We start from the raw sequence: 25,213 nt of genomic DNA, 5'->3' as shown, positions 1-25,213 counted from the left end.
AGTGAGTGCAGAGCCCGCGTCTTAGGAACAGAAAGCAAACTTTAATGGTGGTGACAAGAAAAGAACACGTTCCTGGGCACCATGACGGATATAGAGACAGAAACACAGTGAGACGTTCTCATACAAAGTGAGACCGTGTGCATCAGCTACGAATGGACAAGTACGCGTTCCTTACAATGTCGTTAACATACCATAGCAGAGTGTCCTCATGGCTGCCAGCAGAGCAAGTTAATACATTTTCATTACGTTGCTGTAATTGAGGGAAAACCGTGGTTATGTGTTACAACCCGTTCAAGTATCTGGACATGGGGTGGTTGGGAATGACGCGAACATTTGGAAGGTCTTCGGTTGCAGTGCCACGCAAATTATAATTCCCTTAATGACTTAGTGATTAATTAAAAAGGGAGAAATAAGGCTTTGTAACCGAGCTGGGAAGTACGCTGGATATTGCAAATCAAAAGCACTTTGTGTGTGCGGCAGCACCGCTACGTACACAGAACAGAACACACGACACGCCCCAGCCTTCCCTGTGCTGCACGGACAGAGCCAAGCCAGGCGCTGAGCTCCACGTTGGTCCTGCACGGCAGCTGGTGGTGGGAGCACTAAGGGCTGAGCCGATGGCGGCCGCGCCGCGGTCATGCACCGACGGGACCGCACGTGGCTCACAGCCGTCACATCTTCTTCCTGTCCGGGCCCTCGGCAGGCTCCGCTCTCTGTGCGGGGAAGGCGTGGTGGTACAAATGTCTGTGGGTCGCTGCCGCGCTGTACAGCTTGTACAAAGCCTGCAAGAAACACAGGACAGGCTCAGATGGCCCTTTGGTTTGTGCCCCCACTCCTGATGGTGTACAGTTGAACAGCCGCAGAATGGTTGGGTGGAAGGGCCCTCGAAGCCCACCCGGCCTCCAGCCCTGCTTTGACATCCAGTAAGGGAAAAAGATGCGAGTTCAGGAGCTCGCCAAGCTCTCACCACTGCACAAAGACACAGCAAAGCCCGCAGCCCCAGAAGTCACAGCTTTCAGCCCCCCAGACAGCCCTGCGCTGGTCTCCATGGGACAGGAGGGGTTTGGCACCTGAGAGCTGCTCCACAGCTCACTTGTAAGTCCCCACCTCACTCAAAGGCAACAAAATGCACCAGCACTGAGCGCAGGGAAGCTGTGCAGCAGAGCTGACCCCGTAGCATCCCCAGACACAACTAATAGGAGCAAGATTCAAGCCCCCCCCCTTACAACACACACACACAAAAGCCCCCAAGCTCTCTCCCATGCTTGGCCTCCAGCAGTGCCCTTCCCCAGGCACTGGAGGTGCCACGTGCTGCCATCAGCCCCCATCCCAGCACCCAGCAGCTCTGCATGCTTCGCCTCCCAGGGGTTCCCCATCACTTGAGGCACCCATGGGAGAGTGCTGGGGGGAGAGGGGAACCCGAGAGGCACTTACCTCATTTGTGCTCCCCTGCGAGAGGCATTGGGGAAAGAAAAGGGAAAAAAGAAAGAAAGAAGCATCTCTGTGTATCACACACATCCACAGGAGCAAACCTCATGTCTCCACTCAGTGCCCCCACAGCAGGATGCCTGCAGGACCCCCCCCATGCCTCTCACTTCCTGCTGGCCCCATCCTGTTCTCACCAGGGTGCTGAACTCATTCCAGGTTCTTACACAGGGATGGGCTTTGACAGCCAGCATCCCCTAAAGGTGCTAACAGCACCACCAGGATGTCGGGACGGACCCACCTGGGATGCAGGGAACAACGGGCTGCCCCTGATTGCCCTTGTTTTAAAAGGCAGCTGACATCATTGATTGGTTCAGGGGTGAAGCTGAGCATGAAGGACAGCGTTTCTTCATTGCAACTTTTGTTAAGGTTTTAAGGGACATCTGACAGCAGGGCCTAACCAGGACCTCTGCACTTGTTCGCACAAAGCAAAGACAAAGAGAGATGGCAAGCTTGACACAGGCAGGACAGTGCCCCAACCTCAGCATCCTGCAGCCCAGGGGTGGCCAAATCCCTGCCCTGTGCCAGGAGCGAGGAGCAGGGCTTCCTCCTTAGCACACACTCAGAGCACACAAACTCCTGTGGTCCTGAGCACCTCCCCAGCAGGATCACACTGTGCTGCCCTGTGCCAGCACTGAGTGTTCACAGAGCAGCATTTTGGGATGGGTAAAACAAGCAGAAAAAAGCAGAACAAGACAGCTTGTGGGGATCAGACTTGAGCCCAGGGCTTTCACCACCTTCAGCTCACTGTGCTCTTCCACCCTTGGAGAGACACCCAGACCTGAGACTTCTCCCCTTGTAATCACCTCCACAACCCAACCTGAAAACACTCCTCCAGCCCTGCTTTCCCCATTTGAAGGCCTAAGGCACTGGAGTGCACTGTCCCATACACCTAACAACCCTACGTGCAAACTCAGCAGTCATTTGAAGAGGAGGAAAAGCCCCAGGAAACTGCTTAAGAAGCAGGGGGGGATGTGGGTTTAGTCAGTCGGTTTGTAAATGAAAAGCTCTTTATCCTACCTGGTCCCACAGCGCCGCCGCCACCTGGTCTATTACTGCGCCCAGTTCTCTGTACTCCCCAGAGTATCTGATGTACGCCCAGGTACACAGTGTGATAAGTGTCAAGCCCATGATCATGTTGCACAGACTGGCTATGATGTCCAAGCCAATGAAGCCGGTCACTCCGGCGATCACGTAGGTGATGAAGATGACGACGAAGAGCGTGGCGGGGGTGCGGGCGGCGTGGAAGATGTTCTTGCTGTCGTTGTGCTTGATGTACTGGATGTAGAGCTCATCGATCTCATTCTCCAGCTGCTGGAGGTAGCGGCGGCTGAACTCCTCCCCGCCCATCTTCTTCACCCCACGGAACAGCCTCACGGCCTCGTCCTTCAGCTCCACGTGTTTGCTCTGCAGGTCACTGGGTGCAAGGAAGGGCTTGTCCCCACCACACACCTGCATGGAAAGCACAGCCCGCTCACTCAGTGCCCTCAGCTCCTGTGTTCTGCCATGCAGACCACTGAATGGCAGCTCCACGTGCTCCTCTTTGACGCTGACCACTGTGTGTCCACACTCTGTGCCTGCTCACCAGTGTCTTGGGAACCAGCCCCTCTCATCCTCTTAGCCTAATAAATTGTTCCTAATAGCCAACCTGAGCCTCCCCTGGCTCTCATCCTACCACAAGACCCTGCCCTCCTCTTGGAACTGCTATTGCTCAGCACTTGAATTTGGAGACTCAACAGCCCACCTTCGACTAACCAGCTCCAGCAGCACTGTTCTCCTGCTACAGAGGATCCGCACTTCAGGGTTTAAGGCATAAGCACAAACACAGACCCAGGGCGGTGCACAGTAATTTGGCCACGCAGCTCCGCATCCCTTCCATGCCAAAGCACAGCAACCTCCAGTACTGTAGATCAGGATACAGGAGATGGGCCAAGGTCTGAGCTTCACCTTAAAACATCACAATCATCTCATGCCTGAGCTGAGATGGGCTGGTAGGGCAGGGCACAGGTGAAAAGCTGGTTATAATAATATATAATGACTTTATCCACTAATTAGCACCAGCCATGATACAGGTTAAAGGATTGGACAGGGTTAGGAAAGGACAGGACATTCAGATGGTCTTCAATCATCTTCCCGTGCCCTGCCATGAACTCCTGGCCAGGCATCACTCCCTGTTCCACCACAAACATGGCAATGAGTCTCACTGGGAACCTGAACGCGCTGCACCAGCACGGATGTGGCCATAAATCTTGGCCAGGTCCTTGCAGGGCGTTTTCCATCAGTAAACCAGGCAGGAGAGCCCGTGAAATAAGGTGCTGAGCACACCTACCTCTTCCATTCTCCTGCTGTAGGTGTCTTTGGCAGTGGCAACCGCTGCTAAGTTGTTGGCTTCTGCTGTGGCCTGCAAGAAGGGCAAAAGGGTGCAGAGTTCAGCTGCAGGATGGTAAGGTTAAGGATCACAGAATATCCCAGTCTGGAAGGGATCCAGAAGGAGCACTGAGTCCAGCTCCTGCAATCTCAGTGAGTGTAACGACAGCGAGGAACCCGGGGGCACAGGATGCACATGCTTTGGGCCTGGAGGCACGTGTGGTACCCGGCACACACAGAATCACCCGGCTCCCTGCTCCAGCTGCACTCTGACCAACACCAAACAAGATCCTTCTGGATTTCCCCGTTCAGCCCCCACAGGCAAAGGCCTGTGTCAGGAGAGGATTCCTCCCCTCCAAGTCAGAGCAACGGAACCTCTGGCTTCAGCTGTGGGAAACAGCAGGAAAGCAGATAAAAGGCTCCGGGTATGTAAACAGCCACAGCTGCAGCCTCCTGCTGAGCCCTGACCCAGCACAGCAGCTGATCCACGTGGGGAGCATCCCTGTGTGTGGTCACACCACAGCCAGGGGACAACACTGCTCACCTGCAGGGAAACCAGCCCAAGCAGCCCAGCCCTGCTGCCTCCGCTGCTTCCCCACAGCACAGCTCCACTGGGCTTTAACATGACTGCTGGGTGCTGCTTGCATTGTCAAACTAAGGCGCTCGAAACTCACTGAAGACTCCAAGTGCTGCACTAGTGGGACTCCTGTGACAGCTAATGGGAAACAAACAGCACTCATAGTGCAGGATGGCACACAGCCCACCTACCTGCAGCATCGACTTGGGGTGTGGCAGCTCTTCCCCCTGGTAGATCTTTATGTATGCCTGCAAAACATGAAATCACATCAGACACAGCACAGACCCCATCACAGCATCAGCAGGATGGGAAGAGCCCAAAGGGGGGGAGGTTCATGGGATGGTTTCAGCAGGGGGTGCTTTGCCAGGCAGCACACGGCTCACTGTCTGTTCTTTGGGTGCTGCAGGGCGGTCCCTCAAGGTTCACGCTCCCATCACTCACTCCAATGTTCACTCCATTGGATTTGCACCTACCTCCGTCCTTCACTGAAGGAGAAGGAGCTGGAGTCAAGTAGCCCCAAGGAGTAGGTGGTGAGAATTACTCACTGATGCCTTACATTAAAATGTCCCAGTAGCCATGACAACACGATGAGGCGTTTTCCAAAGGCAAGGGGGGAATACAGCCCTCAGCCTCCCTCCCTCCAGCCCTCCATTCTCCATGGCAAGAAACAGCCCTGCCCACTCCTTGGCTCACTGGCCAAACACACTGACACCTTCCCCTCTCGTTACAGCAACAGTGCTGCAAACCAAGCCCAATTCCTCCAGAAAAAGCCAATACCTTAAAATACTCCACAAGGCCTCGGCAGGTGATGTGGTTTCCATTGATCTCCTTAACATCCAGGCTCTCAGGACTCAGAAGCCAGGGAATTAAAATCTTCAAGTTCTTGATGAACTCGTCGTCTATCTCTGGAAATAAGCCCAGCATCATCAGTGCCGGCCCTCAGCACAGTATGCACTGCCATCACTGCGTGCACTGCCATCACTGCGTGCACTGCCATCACAGTAAGGGGGAACCCAGGCTGGGAAGCAGGCACAAGCACTGCAGCTCAGTGAGGGGAGCACTCAGCAATGACCCCAGTGAAGTTAACCCACAAACAGATTGTGAAAGAACAAGAGAATGCTGTCAAGAAGATGCTGACAATCCTAAGCCAGTTCTGTGTGCACTTGTTAAATCCTGCTCTGCACCTGAAATTAAAGGGGGACTTAACAAACCCCGGTTCAGCTTCCAGCAAAGCTTCCCCCCATTCAGCTGCCTCGCCTGCCCTGCTGCTCCTTAGCATGATTTGCAATGAGTTCCATTTTTTAACTAAGTCTGTCCTGAAGGGAAACCACTGATCAGATCAGTCAGGAGGGTTAAACGCTCCTTGGAAAGCTTTTCAAAGTGAAACGATGTTCTTTAGAGAGCACGTGTGTGACAAGGCTGCCAGCACAACCTGCTGTGCAGCACCCAGCCTGCCCTGGAGCTGCACGAGAGGAAAAGGAACGTACTGCAGAAGCTCTTCCATGGAACATATTTGTAAAGGACAGCCTGTGTTATCGATCCAACAAGGGACTTTTGCTTTGTACCTTTCAGCTTCCCATCAAAATTGGGGTTGGTGGCGACCTTCAGGCCGGGGTGAGGCAAAAGGAAGCAGGAGATTTTGGTGAAGCAGGAATGGATGTGCTTCCTGACGTTCTGCAGCTCTTCGTGCTGATTCCCTGAGACCTGCAGGAGAGCAGCGTGTGGTCAGGTTTCCTCTGCACACAGAGGCACTGGGACAGCAGTGCCAGCAGGAGCGTGGGGTGTCCCGCACCAGGAGGGCATCCCTTAGCTGTGCATGAGCACAAGGACAGAGCTCTTCCAGCAACTGGCCTATTTGTGAACACATGCCCCAGGGCATGTTATTATCAGCTGGAAAACGTGCACATGTGTGTGTATGACCCGAATGCAAAAGCATTTGGGATTTCCCACCAGGACCATTCTCATCTTCCCTCTGACCAGGCCTTTCTGCTACCAAATCACTCACGCATTTCCTGATCAATCCCCACAGAGCCCTCGCCCATTGGTTTCACTGTACAAGTGCCTGTTGCTGAAGCATTTTTCCTCGTCCCTCCAGCTGCAGGGCAGCCCTGCACTGACTGCAGCATGGACAATTCAGCTTCCTACAACACACAAGCACAGAATCACAGCTCCTCTGGGCAGTGCTGACGTGCACCATCCCTGGAGGTGCCCAGAGGCAGCTGGATGCCTGATCTGCTGCCTAATTCAGTGGCTGGGACTGATCGCAGAATGGCTTGGGTTGGAGGGACCTCAAACACCAACTGGAATCTAGCTCATGTAGCTGATGATCTTGGAGGTCGCTTCCAACCTGAGCCATTCCACGGTTCTGAGATTCTCTAAGACATTTCTGCTGTCATTTTAAGGCATGGGCAAGAGGAGGTGTGACCTTAACCACCATCAGCAGCTCAGCTGAGCAAAGCTCTGCCTCGGAGAGTCGTGGAAGCACATGGAAATCGTTCATGAAACCCAGAGGAGAAAGGACAAACCTTCAGACGCTTCTCCAGAAACCTCGCGCCGCCATCGGATCCATAGGAAAACTCATAGGGGAAACTCCAGTCACGCACCAGGAATATCAGGGACTGGGAAAGAGAAACAGAAGCAGTCAGTGCCATGCGGGACCAGCGCTGCTCAGCCACACGTTATGGGGGGGATTTGCTGGGTGATAGTTTGAGGCCCTCGCTTGAAAAACAGCAAAGCAGCACCCGTCATTTCGACTGCAAAACAAGAAAGGGATTTTTGCTAAGCAGGACAAAGGCAGCGAGCTGCGGCCACACTGAGCTCCATCCTATGGGAATTTCACAGGCTCGTTTTCCAGCCATGTTCAGCGGGCAGCTCTCCAGACAGACTTTAATGAGAAGCACATGTAGGATAACGAGGAGGAATAAGAACTGCTGGCTTTGGTCATCTTTATTGAGACATCCGACGTTTCTATTCGACGAATAAATAAATACCAGCATGGGCAACTCCGCATCTTTACAGAAATGGGTTGTGGATGAAATAACGTCTCTGGTGTCTCATCTACATCCCATGGAAGGCTGTGGGGCAAAGCCCTGGGGGCACCCCAGTGCTGGGACAGAGGAGCCAGGGCTTCTCCCCTCCATTGGAATAAGCAATAAGGGGAATGAGTTTCATCGGAATCGCCCTAAAACTCACCTGTGTTTCAAACAAAGATCTATGAGAGGGAAGGAAAATGTTCCCCTCCTTATTTTCCTAACAGAAAACAACGGGGGGGAAAAAAAAGGAAAAAGAGCAGCGGGTTGGCCATTCCTAAAGGCACTGCAACCACAGCAAACGGCTGCAGCTCTGTCAGGACATGCTGTTCTTTTGGAGACTGCAGGATGCTCAGGAGACAGGGCCACGTTGAGGACTTTCCCACAGACACATGATGTGCTCCTTGTACTGTCGGAATTGGGAGTTATTTTCCTTCCTCTCAAGCAGAATTGCAGCAGAGCTGCTGTGCTCGCCGTGCCCAGCAACCTTCAGCCCTCTGCCAAGCAAAGGCATCGGTCAGCACACAGCACTGCATTATGGCACATAGCAGAGCGGGGGGAGCAGAAGGGAAAAGCTCATTTTCCACCACCAAGTGCTGCTTCCTTTCCAGCAGCACCAGCTCAGCCATCTCCTATCACTGCACTCCCTGTTTGGCAGCGTCCTCCTGTAGGAGCTCTCTCCAAAACCCTCCTTTCCAGGCTCACATATCACCAGGCCAAAAGACATTCACTGAGTTTGACTTCTGGGCTCAGAACCTCACCCAGGGAACTCAAGCTGCAAAGAAAGCTGCCTTGGTTCCAAGCCCCCACATCTCTGGCTGAGCTGTTCGGTTGATCCCCATCACCTCACTGCATTTGTCCAGCCTGCAGGCTGCCTCCTCTGCATGCTCTGCAGGAGGCAGAGCTGTGATGGGGACAGGCAGCTGAGTGCTGCTCACATGGCCCCACTGCCATCAGCTCCTCCACCACATCCAAAGCTGTTCATACTTGCATGGAGATTGCTGCTGAAGATTGCAATGAAGCACAGAGATCCTGGGGGGAGCCCCAAGGAAACGCTTCTGAAGGGTGACGTGTCCCTGTTCCAATTAGTTCAGCATCCTCGGCCATCTATCAGTTAATGGGTTTTTAATCCATTTACATGGATTAAAGCAGACAATGCTGACAGGCTGCATTGTTGGCTCTATTTCCATCAGCACTTTATGGAGATAAGGCACACGGAAGGCAGAGCATCACAGTCACAGTCACCTTTACCAGCCGAGCTTGCAGCCTTCTAAAATGGAAGCTGGGATGTGTGACCTGACTTACTGCCCATAGACCTGCATGACTCGACATCACTTACATCATTAGGCAGAGCCACAGGCTGTCAGCCTCTCCTAATGACTTAAGCACATTTAACAGTGCCTCCTTACAGCCTCCTCCTTACTGATGGAGTATTTCACTTTCACTGTGATATTTGGCAACGTGATCCTGCTAACTTTTAAATAAAGAACAGAACAATTTATTTTATGTCTGGCTTTTTCTGTACCGTATTACAGTTTTCTCCTGGCTCTTATAACAAGCCAAATGTTTTTACTGGTAGCTTTAACACCATTTACCAACCATCTACCCATGTTATAACCAATATATGCTCAAAGCTCCCTAAAAATCTATCTGTCTACTTGTTATATTCTTTAACCATTTCATTCCCCCTTCACAGCCACCTTATAAACCCCCTCTGCCTTCCAGGATGATGGGGAGACTGATAATTCTCTCTTAATACTGAAAGGCAAAGCAAGACAGCTGTAACCCATTCCCAATTACTGTCTGCATTTCTACAACTGCTTTCTGCTTTGGGAAGCTCACAAACCCCCCATCCAGCTCTTCTATTGCAGGTGCAAGCTAGAAGACGGATTGCTATTGGGGGCACCTGGGTAAGAGCAGTGAGTATTGGGCCCTGCTCCCTGGTTCATGTAGGTGCCAATGATGTCCAAAACCTTCCAACCTGGCTGATCCCTTCCCAGCCTTCCAGCTGCACAGTGTTCAGTACAGACACTGTCAAAGCCATACAAACCACAGCTTGTTCTGCCACAGGACTGCAGGTGTAGTGAGCTGCTGAGCCTCCTTTCTCAGCAGCAGCTGCTAAAACCATCCCATGGACTCCTGCCTCCCTCCCTTCCTTCCACTTTTCTCTTTTCACTCCCATTCACCTTCCTCCTAAAGGTGCCCTAACAGCCCATCATCCTCCTGCCACACTGAGCTGCTCACAGCTCTGGTGTCCAGAGCAAGCTGCTGTTTGCCCAATGCTCTCCTCTCCCAAGTACCACCTATGCACAGGTTGGGAAACAGATGTCACTTACTTGAAGTTAAAACCCCATTTATACTCTGAGCTGATCCCTTCGTGCTGAGCTGTTCTTTGTTCTGCCAAGTGCAGGGATTCCCAGGCTCAAGGCTCTGAGAGCCGAGGCTGCAGCATTACAGACCTGTCTGGGCGTTCATTCCACAGCTCTGCCACTGAAGCTGAGAACCTCATGAGACCAACAGGGCTGAGCTGCAGGGGTGGCTCTCCCTCCTTCAGCTGAAGATGTTGCATCACCGTATGCACAGTTCTCAAGGCAGAGCATCACTTATATGGTGCCCCGCCAGGACACAGCTGATGCCACAAAGCGCTCATCACGTTACACCGAAGCCTTTTGTCCAAGGGAACAAAGCCTGGCTCAGCTGACAGCCTCCAGCTGCATCCAGACCTGCTGGGTGCGGGGATCGCTGCGGGGCTGGGGAGCTGCCAGCAGCCGACGTAGAGAGCAGAACGAAAGAGAGAGATTGGGTGTACTCAGAAAGCTCCTTGGGGTAAGGAACACAAAGCATTCCCTCCGCCTCAAGCCCAGCCCGTCTCCACGCCTCCCTGCTCATCCATCCTGCGAGCTGCAGTGACACCTCGTGGCAACGCCGTGGCTTTGGGGGATGCTGGTGGCCGGCAGCCTCTACTCACCTGGAAGGGCTTCAGGAAGGTCTCCTCCATGGCCAACCGCCCGTACTCGGTGAACAGCTGGGGAGAGATGGAAGGGAAGCGGGGCTGTCAGCTCCCTGGGGCACGTTTGGTTGGTGTTTTCCATGCACAAGGAGCTGTTTGGGGCCATCACCGTGCAAAGCCTCACAGCAAAAAGCTCAGCCCAGAGTTTTTGGCGGCCAAATCTGTGACAAATGGCCCCAATCCACTGCTTGCTGCTGCCTGCAAACCTGACGTGTGAGAGGGGACTGCTGGAGCCCTGCTGGCTTTGAACGCTCCAGGAAGGGGCGGAAATGAATGCAGAAATAAGTACTTTCCCTGCAAGCCCCCACTGTGCAGAGGCCATCAGATCCGCCTTCCAGCAACGTTTCACGGCTCTCCGGTCTCTCTGGGCTGCAGATTCTTAGCAGAGGCACCAATAATGTATTTCACAGATGCCTTAAAGTGGGTCAACGTGTTAAACAATAATGGCTTCAAATTCCAATGGCAAGATTTGGATCTGCACTGGGTAAGTTCAATGTAAATACAGTATTACTGTTTAAAAATGGTTACTGGCTGAAGCAGTGCAGAATCTCTTGATTTCTCCAGCTGGACTTTTCCTTAAGCTGCTGAAAAAAATCCTAACTAGCCTTTCAAGCAGCCAACTGAACAAAAGGGAAGACTGTAGGCAGAGGCAGGCAGGATGTGTGTGCCATAGAAACAGAACACGCCAAAGCTGCTGGTCTCCAGCACTCAGAGTTGTCACTTCCCTTCTGGATCCATCCTTACAAACCAATTCCTCTGAGTTTCTCAACCAAAAAGTTCAGGGCCAGGCTGCTCTGCTTGGAGGTGTCCCTGCCCACAGTGGGAGCTGGGGCTGGATGGGCTTTAAGTTCCTTCCATTCTGTGATTCTATGATTCTAGGAGCAAATAACAGACCCCTGCCACCCCCAAAGTCCTACAGGGCATGGCTGTGCTCCTGCTGAGTGTCCCACTGACTGTCCTGCCCCAGGCAGGCATGCTATGAAGCAAGACACATTTCAACACAAGTGACCGTTCCTCCATGCCCATGAACCAAAATGAGAGCAGGAAAACTCAAGACCCTTTTATAGCTCCAAAGGCAAATGTGCTGTCCAGAGCAAAGCATCTTGCAAGTGCAGAGCATAATCCAGGGACCCCAGTGACAAAGAGCAGCAGAGATGAGGGATCTTACCTGCAGGTGCTGCAGATCATCCTCCTGCACGTTCTGAGACAGGTTATAAACCTATAAGTAAACACAGAAACTTCAGAGCGAGGTTTCTCCAGCAGAACAGAGACAAAGGCACACAAACTCCACCAGACCAACATCCTTTCCTCTCTGCCAGCTGGGAGTAAAGGAGTGCATCTGCTGCTGGCTTTGCTCTGAGGGTGAGATGAGGAGATGAGACTCTTCTTCTCACAACTGAACCCTGCACTCAGTGCAGCCAACACACTGGCCTTTGTCTCTCCCCCAGCTGCATTAGGCTGGTGCCAAGCTGCCGGTTCTCAGCCACCACCTTATAGCAACTGTTTGCAGGAGACATCTCCCTTCTTACCTGTATTGAGCTGATCATTGTGCTCAGGGCAAACACTGTGGCTGAGTCCCGCAGGGTGGACTGACTGTCGAAGGTCCCCTGTGTGTCCATCAGCAGCACCGCAACCTGAGAGGCAGAAAGCTCCAGGTCAGCGTGGATGCACCCATTCAATATATGCACCCAAGCAAAATCACTCTCAAATGCCAACAGGACAAGTGGCTGAATGTCAGCTGTGTGTGGAGAATGGCAGTGCTCCCTCCTCAGAGTTGGTGGAAGATAAAGGAAAAGAGCATCTCCACTCACTCTTGACAGCAAGGAATGAATGCTGCATAGCACAGAGGAGGGAAATGCTTTGTTCTTCTGACACTTGCTGTCAGTGCGGATGGGTCTTTTCCTGAGCCTGCTCAAGCTTCACGTCACGGAAGCCAAATACAGCAGCATATCTCAGCTTCACGGAGGAGCTGACAGATACAAATATTGCTGCCTAACAGCTGAATTGGCAGGATTTCCCAGTTCTCACTGTATGTGACTTCCCTGAACAAAGATGTTCCGTGTCACAGCTACTGCTCTGGGAAAGGGGAATAGTTTGCAAGGGCCTCAAATTCCAGATCCCTGGGAACAGCAGAGAAATGATCGGGGATACGTATCAAAAACCATTGCACAACCATTTCAGCCACCTCCAACAAGGCAGAAGCTGGAGCAGCAAGACAAGCTGATGAGTAACACGTAGATAGAGAGCTACAAAGCACAGAAGCAAATACCTTTTTACCATCAGGCTTGTCCACCAGGAAAACCTCACTCCATATCTGGATACCGGTTGTCTCCCGCTCAGATCCTCCCCTCCAGGAGAAACCAGTCAGAGGCTCGTTGTAATCTCCGACCCAGTCCACTGCTTCCTGCAGGTGGGAACAGAAGAAATGCTGAGTTTCCCATTTCACTGTGGTTTTGCACCTCTCTTCTGTGCTGCCTCTACCCCAGCACTGCAGACAAGCAGCCCCCACAAGAGAGGTTTCCTACAGCATAGCACATGTGAACATTTCTGCTCCACAGTCAAAGAAGGTTGCGTCCCACCGAGACCCACTGCTGCACGAGGCTGTGGAAACATGTCTATTTTAGTTTGCGAGGCTTCATGCTAAACAGAGGCTGGAGCATCTCTACCAAACCAGAGTCCTTCCCTGATCAGCCTCGGGCACACAGGAGCACTGAGCAGCAGTGGGAAGAGCCAGGTGCTGCTGCAGCCGTACCTTGTTGTACATGTACCGCAGCATGAAGTCCATCAGGAAGGACTTTCCTTTTCTAAAAGCTCCAGCAACTGACACAGCCACCACCTCTTTGTCTCTGACAGCCTCTGAGAGGAGGATGCGGTTGAGTGCGGCTTCGTCCAGCTCAAAAGAATGGTCATCCTTGACAATGAGGACTTGCACCGGTCCTGCCTTCCTCACGGACTCCTCCTCCTCTGAGCTCCACTCGTAAGCCTTGTCTGCAAAACTACCTGTGGAAACAAATGACATGAGAACTGTTTGGTTCCTTCTGAGAGCACAGGATGAAGGAAAGCAGGACTGGGCAGGGCTGTAACAGGTCAGCCGGCCAAAATATCCATCCCAAAACAGCATGACTTAGAGCAGATAGATGTCTTTGCAGCTCCTCGGACATCTTGACAAGGCTGCCAGCTGCTCTGGGGCAATGTCAGCATGGCTGCCCGGCCCTGCTGGAACCCTCCTGGACAAAATGCTCCTGCAAGAGTTGACATGGAGAACAGATTATTCACTTCCCATCAGAAACACCTTCCTACATGCACTAAGGTTGTCCTGACATCTCCATTAGCCTCAGCTGAGGCCACAACATCTCCCTTAGCAGCTTATACGGTGCTGTGTTCTCGACTGAGGCTGAGAATCATGTTGATAACACACAAAAGGAAGGTGTAGGTTAGGTACCAGATTCATTACTCAGAGGACAGTGGGGCCCTGGCACTGCCCAGAGCTGTGATGCCCCATCCCTGCAGGTGCCCAAGGTCGTGGATGGGCTGTGGGCAGCCTGAGCTGGGGGGCACCCAGCCCATGGCAGGGGTGGGGCTGGGGAGGCTTTCAGGTTCCTTCCAACACAACCATGCTGTAATTCTGTGATGTCACTGCAGTTTCTGTGGCAACAGCACAGCCCAGAGTCCTGCCCAAGCTGCAGTCTGCACTGAGGCTCCGAGTGTTAGTTCTGCCATCCTCCCACTCGCAGCTTGCTGAGAGCCTGCAGACAGGACACACAGACACTCAGACACACAGCACCCATTCACTGCCATGGTGACAGCAGGAACCACAGCCCCGGGGCTGGGCAGGCCAGCTCCTGCCAGTGTCCTTTCATTGTGTCCCAGCTGCCCAGCACAGGAGAGGAACAGCAAAGGTGATGCCCCACACCGATCAGCTCAGCTGAGACCCTCTGAAACCTGCTCAGCAGCAGGGAAGGAGCATGCAGTGCGAAGTCCCCCATGTTCCCCCTGCTATCAGCCTGTCCCAGCTGTTGCAAAGCACAGGGACGATGCACAGACATGCAAACTATAAATACCATAAGGAATGGGGTTTGCCCATTCTGGGCCTCTTATAAAGATGCCTCCAGCAGAAACTTCTTGTTTTAAATAACAACGGCGCTTTTGTAGGAGTTTCTGATTTCCTGTGATCCCACTATGAAATATCAGGACCATTAAGGCTTGTTGCTAGGGGATTTCTGGTGGTTGTGGGCCATATACTGCAAGCTTTCTCTGCTCACAGTTGAGAGACAAAGATCTTTTCTTCCCAAAGCTTGGAGCTGCCTTAGCAAAACAAAAGTCCCAAACATGCTGGAAAGCAACGTTTTGCAGCAGCTCTGAACGCCCTTCCAGCATCAGCCCCTGGGCCACATCACTGCCCTGCGGCCTGCAACGAAAACCAGCTAATGCTGAGCTAAGCGAGCCCCTTTTTTTTCCCTTCTGCAGCTGCACAGAAAGGACAGCAGAGATCCTTATAGGCTGTGACTCATGGTGGAGGCAGGAAAATATTTGTAAGTGGAATTAAATCTAAACATTGCTGGCTGTATCCGTAACAAGGCCACCCGGTGTGCAGGTGACGGAGCTGTGCCACCCCTGGGCCCCCTCCACAGAGCATACAAACACTATGGGACAGTCAGCCCATAGTAGGGCACTGCACAAAGGATATCCCAGCTCAGCCCCAGCCTCGCTGTGGATCCAGCCACCCCAACTCATGTTTAAGGACCATCCTGCCCTGCCAGCACGAGGGATGCTTGGTACCCAGCTCCCTGATGCTGGTGCCTGGAAGAGGTCTCCAGGTCTTCCTGTTGCTCTCATCCGACTGCCAGAAGACCAGAGATCTTCCCACCTCAGTGAGAAATTCCACTAACGAATTCCTCCCATCCCCACCAGTCTCATGTGAGAATTAGACCCATTTGACAGTATCAGGAGCAGCCGAGAACTGCAGCAGCTCCTCAAAGGTAGCCCAACCTGCAGCAGAACGGGGTGCAAAAGGGATCCAGTGGGCAGTTATCCCTGCTCCATCACCAGCAGCACCCAGCACAAGCAGGAGCTCACGCTGTTCCTTCACTGGCAACGCTTTGCTTTCATGTTACCGAGTGCTGATGGACCTGGGGAGGTTCTCTGCACACAGCCAGCAGTCTGTGTGGCCATGTTGTGCTGGAGGACATCCTTCGTCCATCAGTGTGCAGCCAGGCTGTCTGCTCATCACACTGAGCACAGTGAGCGGGATGTGCTGCTTTCCCAGTTCCTTGGGGATATCAGGAAGAAAGGCATTATGGTGAGCACGTCCCTGAGCTAATTTCAGCCCCATTATCTCCTCTGCTTTCACGTAGCTGCCTGCAAACAAAACTCCATCCTTCCTATTTATTTCCACGTGATGAAACTCCCTTGTTCTGGTTATTGGATTATCTGCCGGAGATGTTTTTATAAGCTGGCTGCGCATTAGTGGAAATCAATTGTTTTAATTGCTCTTTCTGGCATAAATTAGCTATCTGCTTTGAAGGAAGGTGTACCTGGCAATGGCAAAACATCGTCTGGACAAAAGGGGAGGGAAGGAGGCCTGGGCTCTCCCAGACACACTATTGCTTTCACTCATCTTCGGACTCGCCTCCTCCTCTCTCGGTGCCGTGCCATTACGTCAGTCCTCAAGCTGCTCATTCAGGCACTGTCAGGATACAGCTCCTTTTGCCCATTTCATAACAGCTCATTTCCACCACTCCGAAGCAGGGTGGAATCCACGCCTCTTTTCCGTATGGAGGTTTAAAGTGGAAAGATGAAGGAGATGGGGATTCACATTTGTTCCTATTGTGCTGTCAGACAGCAGTAAGGAAGTGGCCATGCTCCTGCAGGCAGCCCCAGCACAGCCTGAGAGTCCATGGGGAGAAATGAGCTTTCTTCAATCACGAATTAAATCAAGTTTAGTAAACAAGGACAGCATATTCCATGTGTAAGGGCAGACAGCTGATGGCTGGTATAACTGAGCCCAAACAGAAGAATACATTGGATAACTTCCATCACTGATCACACAGCATACTTTGGTGAGTACTTCATGTTCTTCCTTAGTTCCAGACCAACAAGTCACACGCTGAGACCTGAGGCCGACTAATAAAGTCAGCTTTTTCCTTCAGTGACTTTGCACAACGAATACATTTCATTCTGCAGACTAACCCACGGCCCAGGGCACGGCCTGTGCAAACAAGGGCTGCAGAGCACACCCTGAGATGGACCATTTCCAGCCTCACCTGGCAAAGCACTGCAGGAGGAGTGGGGCTGCAGCCTGGGCCACTGCCACAGCACACTGATCTACCACGGAGCTGCTGCTCCAAACGCCTTCACTGCATGGAACAACAGAAATGTCCAAGGAGAGAAAACAGGAGTGTAATGGTTTCACTTCTTTAACCTTAATTTTTGAGTGGTCCCATCTGGAGCCATGAGTTGGGCTCAATGATCCTTATGGGTCCCTTCCAGCTCGGGATATTCTGTGATCCTATGATTATTAACTGGTTCTTTCTCTGGAATGAACCATGTCTGTATTGATGGGATTTGGTTGCTTATCAGCAGCCCTCCGGGGATTAATTCGGTCAGCAGCGATAGCTCTGTGGATCCTTTCGAAAGCTGTTTTTGCCCCAGCTGTTTGCATTACAAACGTATCACAGTGCTGCTACCCGTACCATGAGCCAAACACAAAGCAGATCATGCTCAGCCTGGATCCCTCGGTGCATTCTCCAGAGGGTTCTGGCTGCCAGAAAGCTTATCTGCCCTGTGCAAACAGCCTGGGCAGAGAAAGCCATCTATCTCCAGGCCATGGCATCGCTGGCACTTACCCCTTCAAGCTCCCATGCCACGAGTTCTGCTGGTTCTGCTCATGCTGAGCTAACTGCACCACGCAACCACCAGCTGAGGGTCAGAGGAGGCTGGAAAAGACAGCAGCCATTCTGAGTGGGGACCATAGATCCCCTCCTCTGCGAGAGAGGCTGGCACACAGCTCAGCATCTTAGCATGCTGATGAAGGAACACAAGAAATAAAGCACTGACAGCATACGCTGGAGAGCTAAGGTGGAGGGAGCGTTGCAGAGCAACAACCTGTATCAGTCCTGCACAGAGGCTCAGCTGGAGAGCTCTCCTTCCTAAGTGCAGAGGGGCACAGCTGCATCCCAAAGCACTGAAGGCAGCTGTGAGTTAGCAAATTCCCCAGGTGTGGAGCTGCCAGGTGTCTGTCTAGACAATGCTGCTCCAGGGAGACTGCATCTTCGGGAGGGCAAAGCAGGGCTGCCGGGCTGGGCAGAGCCCTCTTCCATCCATCCACCAGCATTAAGCAAAGAACTGACCCTGCATCTTCTTCCTACCGGCCCTAAGGTGCCCTAAGCATCAGGGCAGCATGGCCAGCTCAGCTCCTTCCAGTGTCAGACAGACCAGGGAGATGAGTGACGTCTCTGATAACACTCCCAGCTGGAAGGCTGCTAGTAGAAACAAGAGTTAGCAGCATTCCCCAGGGGTCAGAACTGGGTCCGGTCTCTTTTGACATCTTAACCTGGATGAAGGGATGGAGTGCACCTTCAGCACAATTTCTTTGTGAAGAAGGCAGATCACAGAGATTCCCTTCTAGAAGTTTTCCAGGAAGCGTGAGGCCACGTTAGACAGTTCTGTGGTTATGGCCACGCCAAACTGGCCAATTCAAAGCTCAAGTGGGCGATGCTCAGAGGGAACTTGAATCCCATTCCCTGGTGGCAAACAAGAACGCTTCTCCAGGACCCAGCGAGCTGGAGTGTCCCCAGTCTGAGGGGGCTTTGGAGGTGATCCACTGGCACACTGTGCCTTGTAGACCATGTCAATGTGCCCCTGCCTCACAACACAGCTGGAGGTGGCTGCAGTCAGTGGTGCAGGGGGGTTAACACAATTCCTGATGCCTATGAATACAGAATCATAGAATCATTAAGGAAAAGAACTCTAGGACCATCATGGCTAACCATCACCCAACACCGCCATGCCCACTAACCATGTTCCTACGTACCACATCTACGTCTTTCTTGAACATGTGTTCGAGGCTCAGGACATCTTTGTTCCTCCCCACAAGGGGCAAGGTTGGACTTGCTCTGCTGATCTCTGAATGACTCACACCCTGCTGTTCAAATTCTACCTCTCCAAACCCTGGGCACACAAAGACCAAGTGCTGTTTAGGGATTTGGGTCTCTATTGCACTGTTGGCTCATCTCTCTCCCAAGCCCCAGCACCCCATCTTCCCTTCTCATTTACAGGCTAGCAATTCTGTTGTGAAACTTCTCATCCTCAGCTGCATTTGTATAAAGGCCCACGGGCCTGCAAAGCCTCAGCTTTCATTATTCAGGAGGTTCCTGGCATCCAGAGTCACAAACAGAACAACAAACAAAGGTTGTTAGCAATATTACTTAAATATACGTACATATAAAATGTATATACAAAATCAGCCATCTTTTTGTCTGTCGAGCCCATTTCTGTGCATGCAGAAAGAGTGACAGTAAAAATCTCAGTCTGCTCTGCTCTGGATCATTCCTTTCTAACAGCCCTCATTAAGCTCAAGTCCAGTTTGAACAGCCTGACCATGAACCTCTGTAATCCTCTTTATGGTTTTGAAACTGAACTCTTGACGAGCCGATCATTTGGATTACAACACGTGCCATGACTTTGCCACAACAGAAGGAACCAACTGCTGCAGGTGATTTCAGAATGGAACAAGAGATTTCAGACAGGAACATCACTGCCACGCACTGCAGACCTTCATAGCACTGCACCCACTGTATACACTTGTAACCCCAACAATGGGGTTGGAAATAGATGATCTCTAAATGGAATCCCACCCGAGCCATTCTACGATTCCTTCCCATGGTTCTATGATCTCTCCATACCCAGCTCTCCCTGCCATCCACCCCACAACTAGCAGCAGCTGTAAGCTCTCTGCACCACTTAGCACGTTTGTAAGAGAGCCTCCAATGATGCACAGCCTTACGCTGACCTCCTGCCCCAGGCTAAGCCCTGTGCTAGATGCACAACGTGCCCCTGCATGACCAGGCAGGGAGGTATGAATGCCGCACTAACACAGCCCTGACAGCTGGCTGGAGGCAACTCCTTCTGGGTGCCGTGCAATTGCTCACCTTAATTCACTCCGGGATCATTAATAAAGCAAATTGTTTTGATGAAACAAAGGTGGAGGATTGCATTGGGAAGCTCTCAGTCCTGCCTAACAACCAGGAACTAGGACAAAGTTCCAAAATAGCGTCGTATTTTTACTGACTGAACTGACTGCGGGGTGGCTGGAGATTTAGACTCCTTTGGAGAATCCTGGAATCACAGCATGGCCTGGGTTGCAAAGGCCCACAGTGCTCATCCAGCTCCAACCCCCTGCTGTGTGCAGGGTCACCAACCAGCAGCCCAGGCTGCCCAGAGCCACATCCAGCCTGGCCTTGAATGCCTGCAGGGATGGGGCATCCACAGCCTCCTTGGGCAACCTGTTCCAGTGCGTCACCACCCTCTGGGGGAAAAACTTCCTCCTCAGATCCAACCTGAACCTCCCCTGTCTCAGTTTCAAACCATTCCCCCTTGTCCTGTCACTGACCACCCTCACAGTTGTTCCCCCTCCTGTTTATACGCTCCCTTCAAGTACTGGAAGGCCACTATGATGTCTCCTTGCAGTCTTCTCTTCTCCAAGCTAAACAAGCCCAGAATATCATTGTGTCATTTGACTTTTGTTAATTTTAGGTTCCAGATTCTTGAAGAACTGACCCAGAAGCAAACCAGCGACAGCCCACGTCTCCCTCCAGCACAGCTTAGCAGCATGCTCACACCAGGCACGTGCCTAATTGCATTGCTAGACCCAGCCTATACCTCCTGGGATGGCTTTTTTCCTCCATTTAAGTCTGTTTTGACATCATGTGCTTTTTTTCTCACACCATCAAGATGCAAAGCGAAAGTACAAGCGTCAGTACGTGCGTGCAATGCTCAACCCGCAGCAGAACGGCACCGACGCTCGTGTGAGACGGAGCTGAGAACGTCACCGTGTCGGCTGTGAGCTGTCAGCCCCATTCACCCGAGGGCTGAGCTCCATCCTGCACTGTCACGGTCACACACAGCCCTCACCAGGCGCTCACTGCTTATTTCCTCCTGCAAAAAGAACACTGCCTGCTTCAATCACAGCCTCCGTTATCTGCGTGCTTCTGCAAACGTATCCCCGTGCCCTTCATCATTACCATGGGAAATACTCCACTCATCTATCCAAATTAGAACCTCATTTGTGTATCTAAACATCAGAGCTCCGCTCACCTGCAGACGGGTTTGCCGTGAGCTCTGATGCCTTACTACAGGGATGGGAACACGAGCAATGACACATCACGCTTCCTGCAGCCTCTCGTAGTAGCAATAAGGCGTCTGAGCTGAATTCCCCCTGGGTGAGGAAGGCGGTAAGCAGGGCAGGGGGAGGCCAGGCTGTGTGCAGGGGACACAGCCCACCTGGGGGACCCCGGGGCTGCAGGGGGACACAGGTTTCACCTCCTGCCCGCAGGAAGGCGGCTGGGAGCCGGGAAGGCCTGCAGGAAGGAGGATGGAGACTTCCTCCTCCTCCTCCTCCTCCTCCTCCTCCTCCTCGCTGGCAATGCTAAAAGCTCCCGGGGCTCGGGCAGAGCGGGGTGCAAACGGCCCCTGTCGGCAGCGCTGCGGCACAACGACGGCTCCTCAGGAACCGGCACAGCGCTGGGCACGGGGCGGGTCCGTGCGGGGCTGCGGGGGCTGTGAGGGGCCGGACCCGGCGGGTCTGGGGGTGCTGGAAGGCGGAGAGACACGCAGGCCGGGCCCCGGCTGAGGGCGGCGGCTGCTCGGGACGGCTCTGCAGCACGGAGCGCCCCGACAGCATGAGATGCACGGCCGCAGGCTGACACTGACACACACACACACACACACACACAGCGCAGAGGCAGCGGGGCCGCAGAGGCCCCGACCACCGCCCCGCTCGGTCCGCACCCCTCGTCCCGCCGTCCCCCCTCCCGCCCCGGTCCCGCCGGGCAGCACCGCCCGCCCCGCCCCGCCCCGGCGGCCGAACGAGGCCCGGGAGGAGCCGGTCGCGCCCCCCGCCCCGCAGCATTGTTCGGCACAGCGCTGGGCCGCGGCCGTGCCCCGTTCTCCTCCTCCTCCTCCTCGTCCCCCTCCCGTTCTCGTTGCCCCCCGCTCCGCCCGCCGCTCACCCCAGCTGCTCCTCTCCCTGCGGTTCCGGGCCATGGCGCGGGGCGGCTCCGGGCGGTTCCGTGCGGGCTCCGAGCCGCGCTGCGTCTGGCGCGGCTGCCGCGGTGGAGCGGGGCGGGCGGGGGCGCCGGCAGCATCCCCGCCCGCTACGGCGTAGCGCGGCCCGGCCCGGCCCCGCGGGGAGCGATGCCGGCGGGGGACGGCTCGTGCCGCACGGCTGGACGATCGGCGTGAGGGAGGAACGGTGCGGAGCGAGGAGCAAACGATGGTCGGCTCGGAACGGATCGCGCTACCCCAGCCCTGCCGTGCGATGGGGGACCCCCAAACTCAAGCTGCCCGCAGCCCATCTCCAACCAACAGAGCCACATCCAGCCCAGCCTTGAATGCCTGCAGGGATGGGGCACCCACAGCTCCGGGCAGTGCCGGGACATCGCCACCCTCTGCGTGAAGAGTTTCCCCTCGCATCTATCCCAGCTCTCCCCTCCTTTAGTTTAAAACCATCTCCCCTTGTCCTATCACCCAACAGACCTGCCCCCGCTCTGCCCTCTCATATTTGGGATTGATTGATTGATTGCTCTTTGAAATGGTGACTCAGCACAAATGCAAGGAAACACCCAGGTGCAAAATTTGGGCAGTGAGCAGCACAGCCCATGGTGTATGGCTGGGGGTGAGGCTGGATGATGGATCCAGGGGCCACAGTTACGTGCTGCCATTAGGGAAGGAGCGCAGTGCAGCTCTTAAGGCCTGCAGGGATCAAGGGGGGCTGCACAGATGGAAGCTAAGAAGGATGGGAAGAGGAACTAAGTCCTCAACTGTACATGTGGAGATTGCCCAAGGAGGCTGTGGATGCCCCATCCCTGCAGGCATTCAAGGCCAGGCTGGATGTGGCTCTGGGCAGCCTGGGCTGCTGGTTGGTGACCCTGCACACAGCAGGGGGTTGGAGCTGGATGAGCACTGTGGGCCTTTGCAACACAGGCCATTCTATGGCTCTATGATTTTGGGGGAGTTTGGGTTGAAACTGGGTGATCCTTGAGGTCCCTTCCAACCCAACCATTCTGTGACTCTAAGATTTTATATCCATATAAAATGAAGTCATGCACACCTGTTGATCCTTCAAAGCAGCCCAAGAAGCAGACTGCATTGCGAGAGGGGATTTCTTATGCTGGAGACGTGCAGAGTTCAAATAGGTTGAAAGAGGAGATTAAAAGAAAAGCAGCTGGGAAATGGAGAGGGGAAAAAAAATACAGGAGGATGGGAAGGAGATCTCTTAATTTGAAAGTCTAATTAAGCCAAGATGGGCTCCAGTCCTGCTTTCCTCATTCCTTTTGAGAACTGCAGCTTAGGTCAATTACAGGCATTTTTTCACTTCCACTTTCCACTGTGGCTCCTTTCCTCAGAGGGCAGTGAGGCCCCAGCACTGCCCACAGCTGGGGGTGCCCCATCCCTGGAGGTGCCCAAGGCCGTGGATGGACCCTGGGTAGCTGAGCTGGGGGGCACACAGCCCAGGGCAGGGGTGGGGCTGGGGGAGCTGTGAGGTCCCTTCCAACCCAACCCAACCCAACCCAACCCAACCCAAGTCATTCTCTGTTTCTTCCTGCCTTCATTTTTCCACCCATGGGCAGCCCTCCCTCGGAACCATCCTTAAGTTCTTGCTGCCTGAGTGGCCAGATCACAAAGAGTCGATTTCAGGGCTGAGCAGACACACAGTGGAAGGATTCTTGAGGAAAAACAATGCCAAATGGGGGAAAGGCAAAAAGAGAAAGCGCTGTGCAGAAAATGAGCATGGCCGTGGGGTCAGCGAGCTGCAGTGCCGGGGGACTGCGGTGCTGGCCACAGAATGAGTAGAAAACCTGGATTTAAACCCAATAAAGCACATTGCTCACGGGGGCAGTTTCATAATTCACCTTGCCTCGCCTGGCCCACTTACCAGAGCTGCATTTTCCATTGCTTTTCCCATCCCCAGCCCTTTGTGAGCAGAAGCATTGTGCAATACTTATGTAAGGGCCGGGTGGGTGCTGCACAATCTCAGCTCTGCTTCAGGTGCCACTGCATAGTGGGAGCTGCTCAGAGGGTCCCCATTATCCCATCCCATCCAGGGCTGTTCCCACACTGCTCTATGAGGTTCCAGAACCCATTGGCTGCTTCCTCACAGTTGTTTGTATCACTTCTGCCTGCTCACTCTTTGCTTTTTCACCGCTTCTGCTTCGTTCCATGAGAGAGCACACAGGATTCAGCCCTTAGCTGTGCTTCTGCTGAGCACTTACACTGCTCTGCAGCAGCGATTTGTCATCACTTTTCATTGCTGCGTCCTTATTCTCAGGTTAAGAGGCCAAGATTCCTGGGAAACAGCAAAAAGGGATAGAACAAAATCGGTGTTTCGGCCCTTCTTGAAAGCTGCAACCTGTCTCAGTTTTCCCTTTTTCTTTCCCCTTTACTGAAGTATTTTTAAGCAAAGCAGATCGCTGTTGCTTAGGAAATCCTCCTGTTCCTGCGGTTCCTATTTCTCACCCCAAACTGTGTTACAGTCCACCCACATATACACAGGGACTGCAACCAGAGGAATTCTCTTTGCTTCTCCCGTTAGCACTGCTGCACACCAGAGCTGTGACAGAGCCATTTCACTCATAGAGGAGATGGAATTTCAGCAGTTAATTAATTAGCTTGTTTAATCACTCTGTGGGGAGGGCCTTCCTCTGGAAGGTGCTCTGTAAGCTGAAGGAACTAGTTAAGAAGACAAGCAGTGATTGAGATAAAGGGAAATATCGGCCAAAATCTTCAACCTCAGAGTGCACGTGGGGACAGCTGGGTTTGCTGCTCAGGAACAACAAGCAATTGCACAAGGCCTGCAATAAACAGATGCAATTCTTCTAATCTGATTTAGACCACCAGGCCAGTTTCCAGTCGGTCCCTCACCCCAAACAACACCCTCAGGACTCCTGCAAGGTTTTGCTGAACTGGAACAAAATATCCCACTGTGAGCCATGGATTCAGACCATACCGGTTTTGCAGGACGAACCACAGCCTCCCCAGATTTCTCTTCCTTCCTCACATCTCTCTATAAAGGTCAGTTAGAGCTCTTCCGAGCCCAGCTTCCCATTTATCTCCGGTATTGTTTTGAATTCTTTCTCTCCTATGCTGATGGATGGATGGAGCCTATATTCAAAACATCCTTCCCCGCTGCTCTGTTTTCTGCAACGTGGCTGCACTGAGGCCAAGCCAAAGCCTGCGTGTGCCAAGTTTGTTTCTAGGATTTCCCCCAAAGATACACCTCTTCCCAAGGACAGGGTTCCAGCTCCTCTCGTGCCTTGGCAGAAACACCCCTGCAGCCTACCTGCCTGCATGACTCAGCAAGATCCTTGCAATGTGCTCCAGCCAGGTTTCGTGCACCTGGAAGCAGGGCAGCAGATGGGTTTCCAGGCAGCTCTCTGAAGTCCCCTCGTTAATGTGGCTTTGAATTGAGTCGCCATGTTTCTCTGCATCTTCACGCTGAGCACTTGGTGCCGGTGAAGCTGCCAGCTC

General features: G+C 53.2%; 2 protein-coding genes across 7 annotated transcripts in view; one reads left to right on the top strand and one right to left on the bottom strand.

Annotated features, from left to right (window-relative positions):
- Nucleotides 1-20,546, top strand: part of SAV1 (salvador family WW domain containing protein 1) — a 31,333-nt gene extending 10,787 nt beyond the window's left edge. The window contains exon 5 of the mRNA XM_032445126.1: nucleotides 20,222-20,546. Coding sequence (XP_032301017.1) covers nucleotides 20,222-20,531 — 310 coding nt within the window. The 3' untranslated portion in view covers nucleotides 20,532-20,546. The remainder of the gene's footprint in view (nucleotides 1-20,221) is intronic.
- ATL1 (atlastin GTPase 1) lies at nucleotides 22-25,213 on the bottom strand. 6 transcript variants are annotated; one of them, XM_015865932.2, is made up of 14 exons: nucleotides 25,026-25,213; nucleotides 13,221-13,468; nucleotides 12,738-12,872; nucleotides 11,998-12,102; nucleotides 11,637-11,687; nucleotides 10,427-10,483; nucleotides 6,955-7,047; nucleotides 5,995-6,133; nucleotides 5,207-5,334; nucleotides 4,621-4,677; nucleotides 3,815-3,886; nucleotides 2,506-2,937; nucleotides 1,435-1,449; nucleotides 22-782 (listed from the first exon to the last, which is right to left on the bottom strand). In XM_015865932.2, exons 1-14 carry the CDS (start codon nucleotides 25,033-25,035, stop codon nucleotides 672-674), a joined length of 1,653 nt encoding a protein of 550 aa, XP_015721418.1. In that variant the 5' UTR covers nucleotides 25,036-25,213; the 3' UTR covers nucleotides 22-671. The 6 variants fall into 6 exon arrangements, with proteins under 6 accessions (XP_015721418.1, XP_015721416.1, XP_015721414.1 ...); XM_015865930.2 differs by lacking the exon at nucleotides 25,026-25,213 and adding an exon at nucleotides 21,697-21,822; XM_015865928.1 differs by lacking the exon at nucleotides 25,026-25,213 and adding an exon at nucleotides 20,783-20,864.

Source organism: Coturnix japonica, chromosome 5 (genome assembly GCF_001577835.2).
Source record: "Coturnix japonica isolate 7356 chromosome 5, Coturnix japonica 2.1, whole genome shotgun sequence".
NCBI classification, from domain to species: domain Eukaryota; kingdom Metazoa; phylum Chordata; class Aves; order Galliformes; family Phasianidae; genus Coturnix; species Coturnix japonica.
Note: the sequence above shows the minus strand (reverse complement) of the source record. Positions and strands in the feature narration are given on the sequence as shown.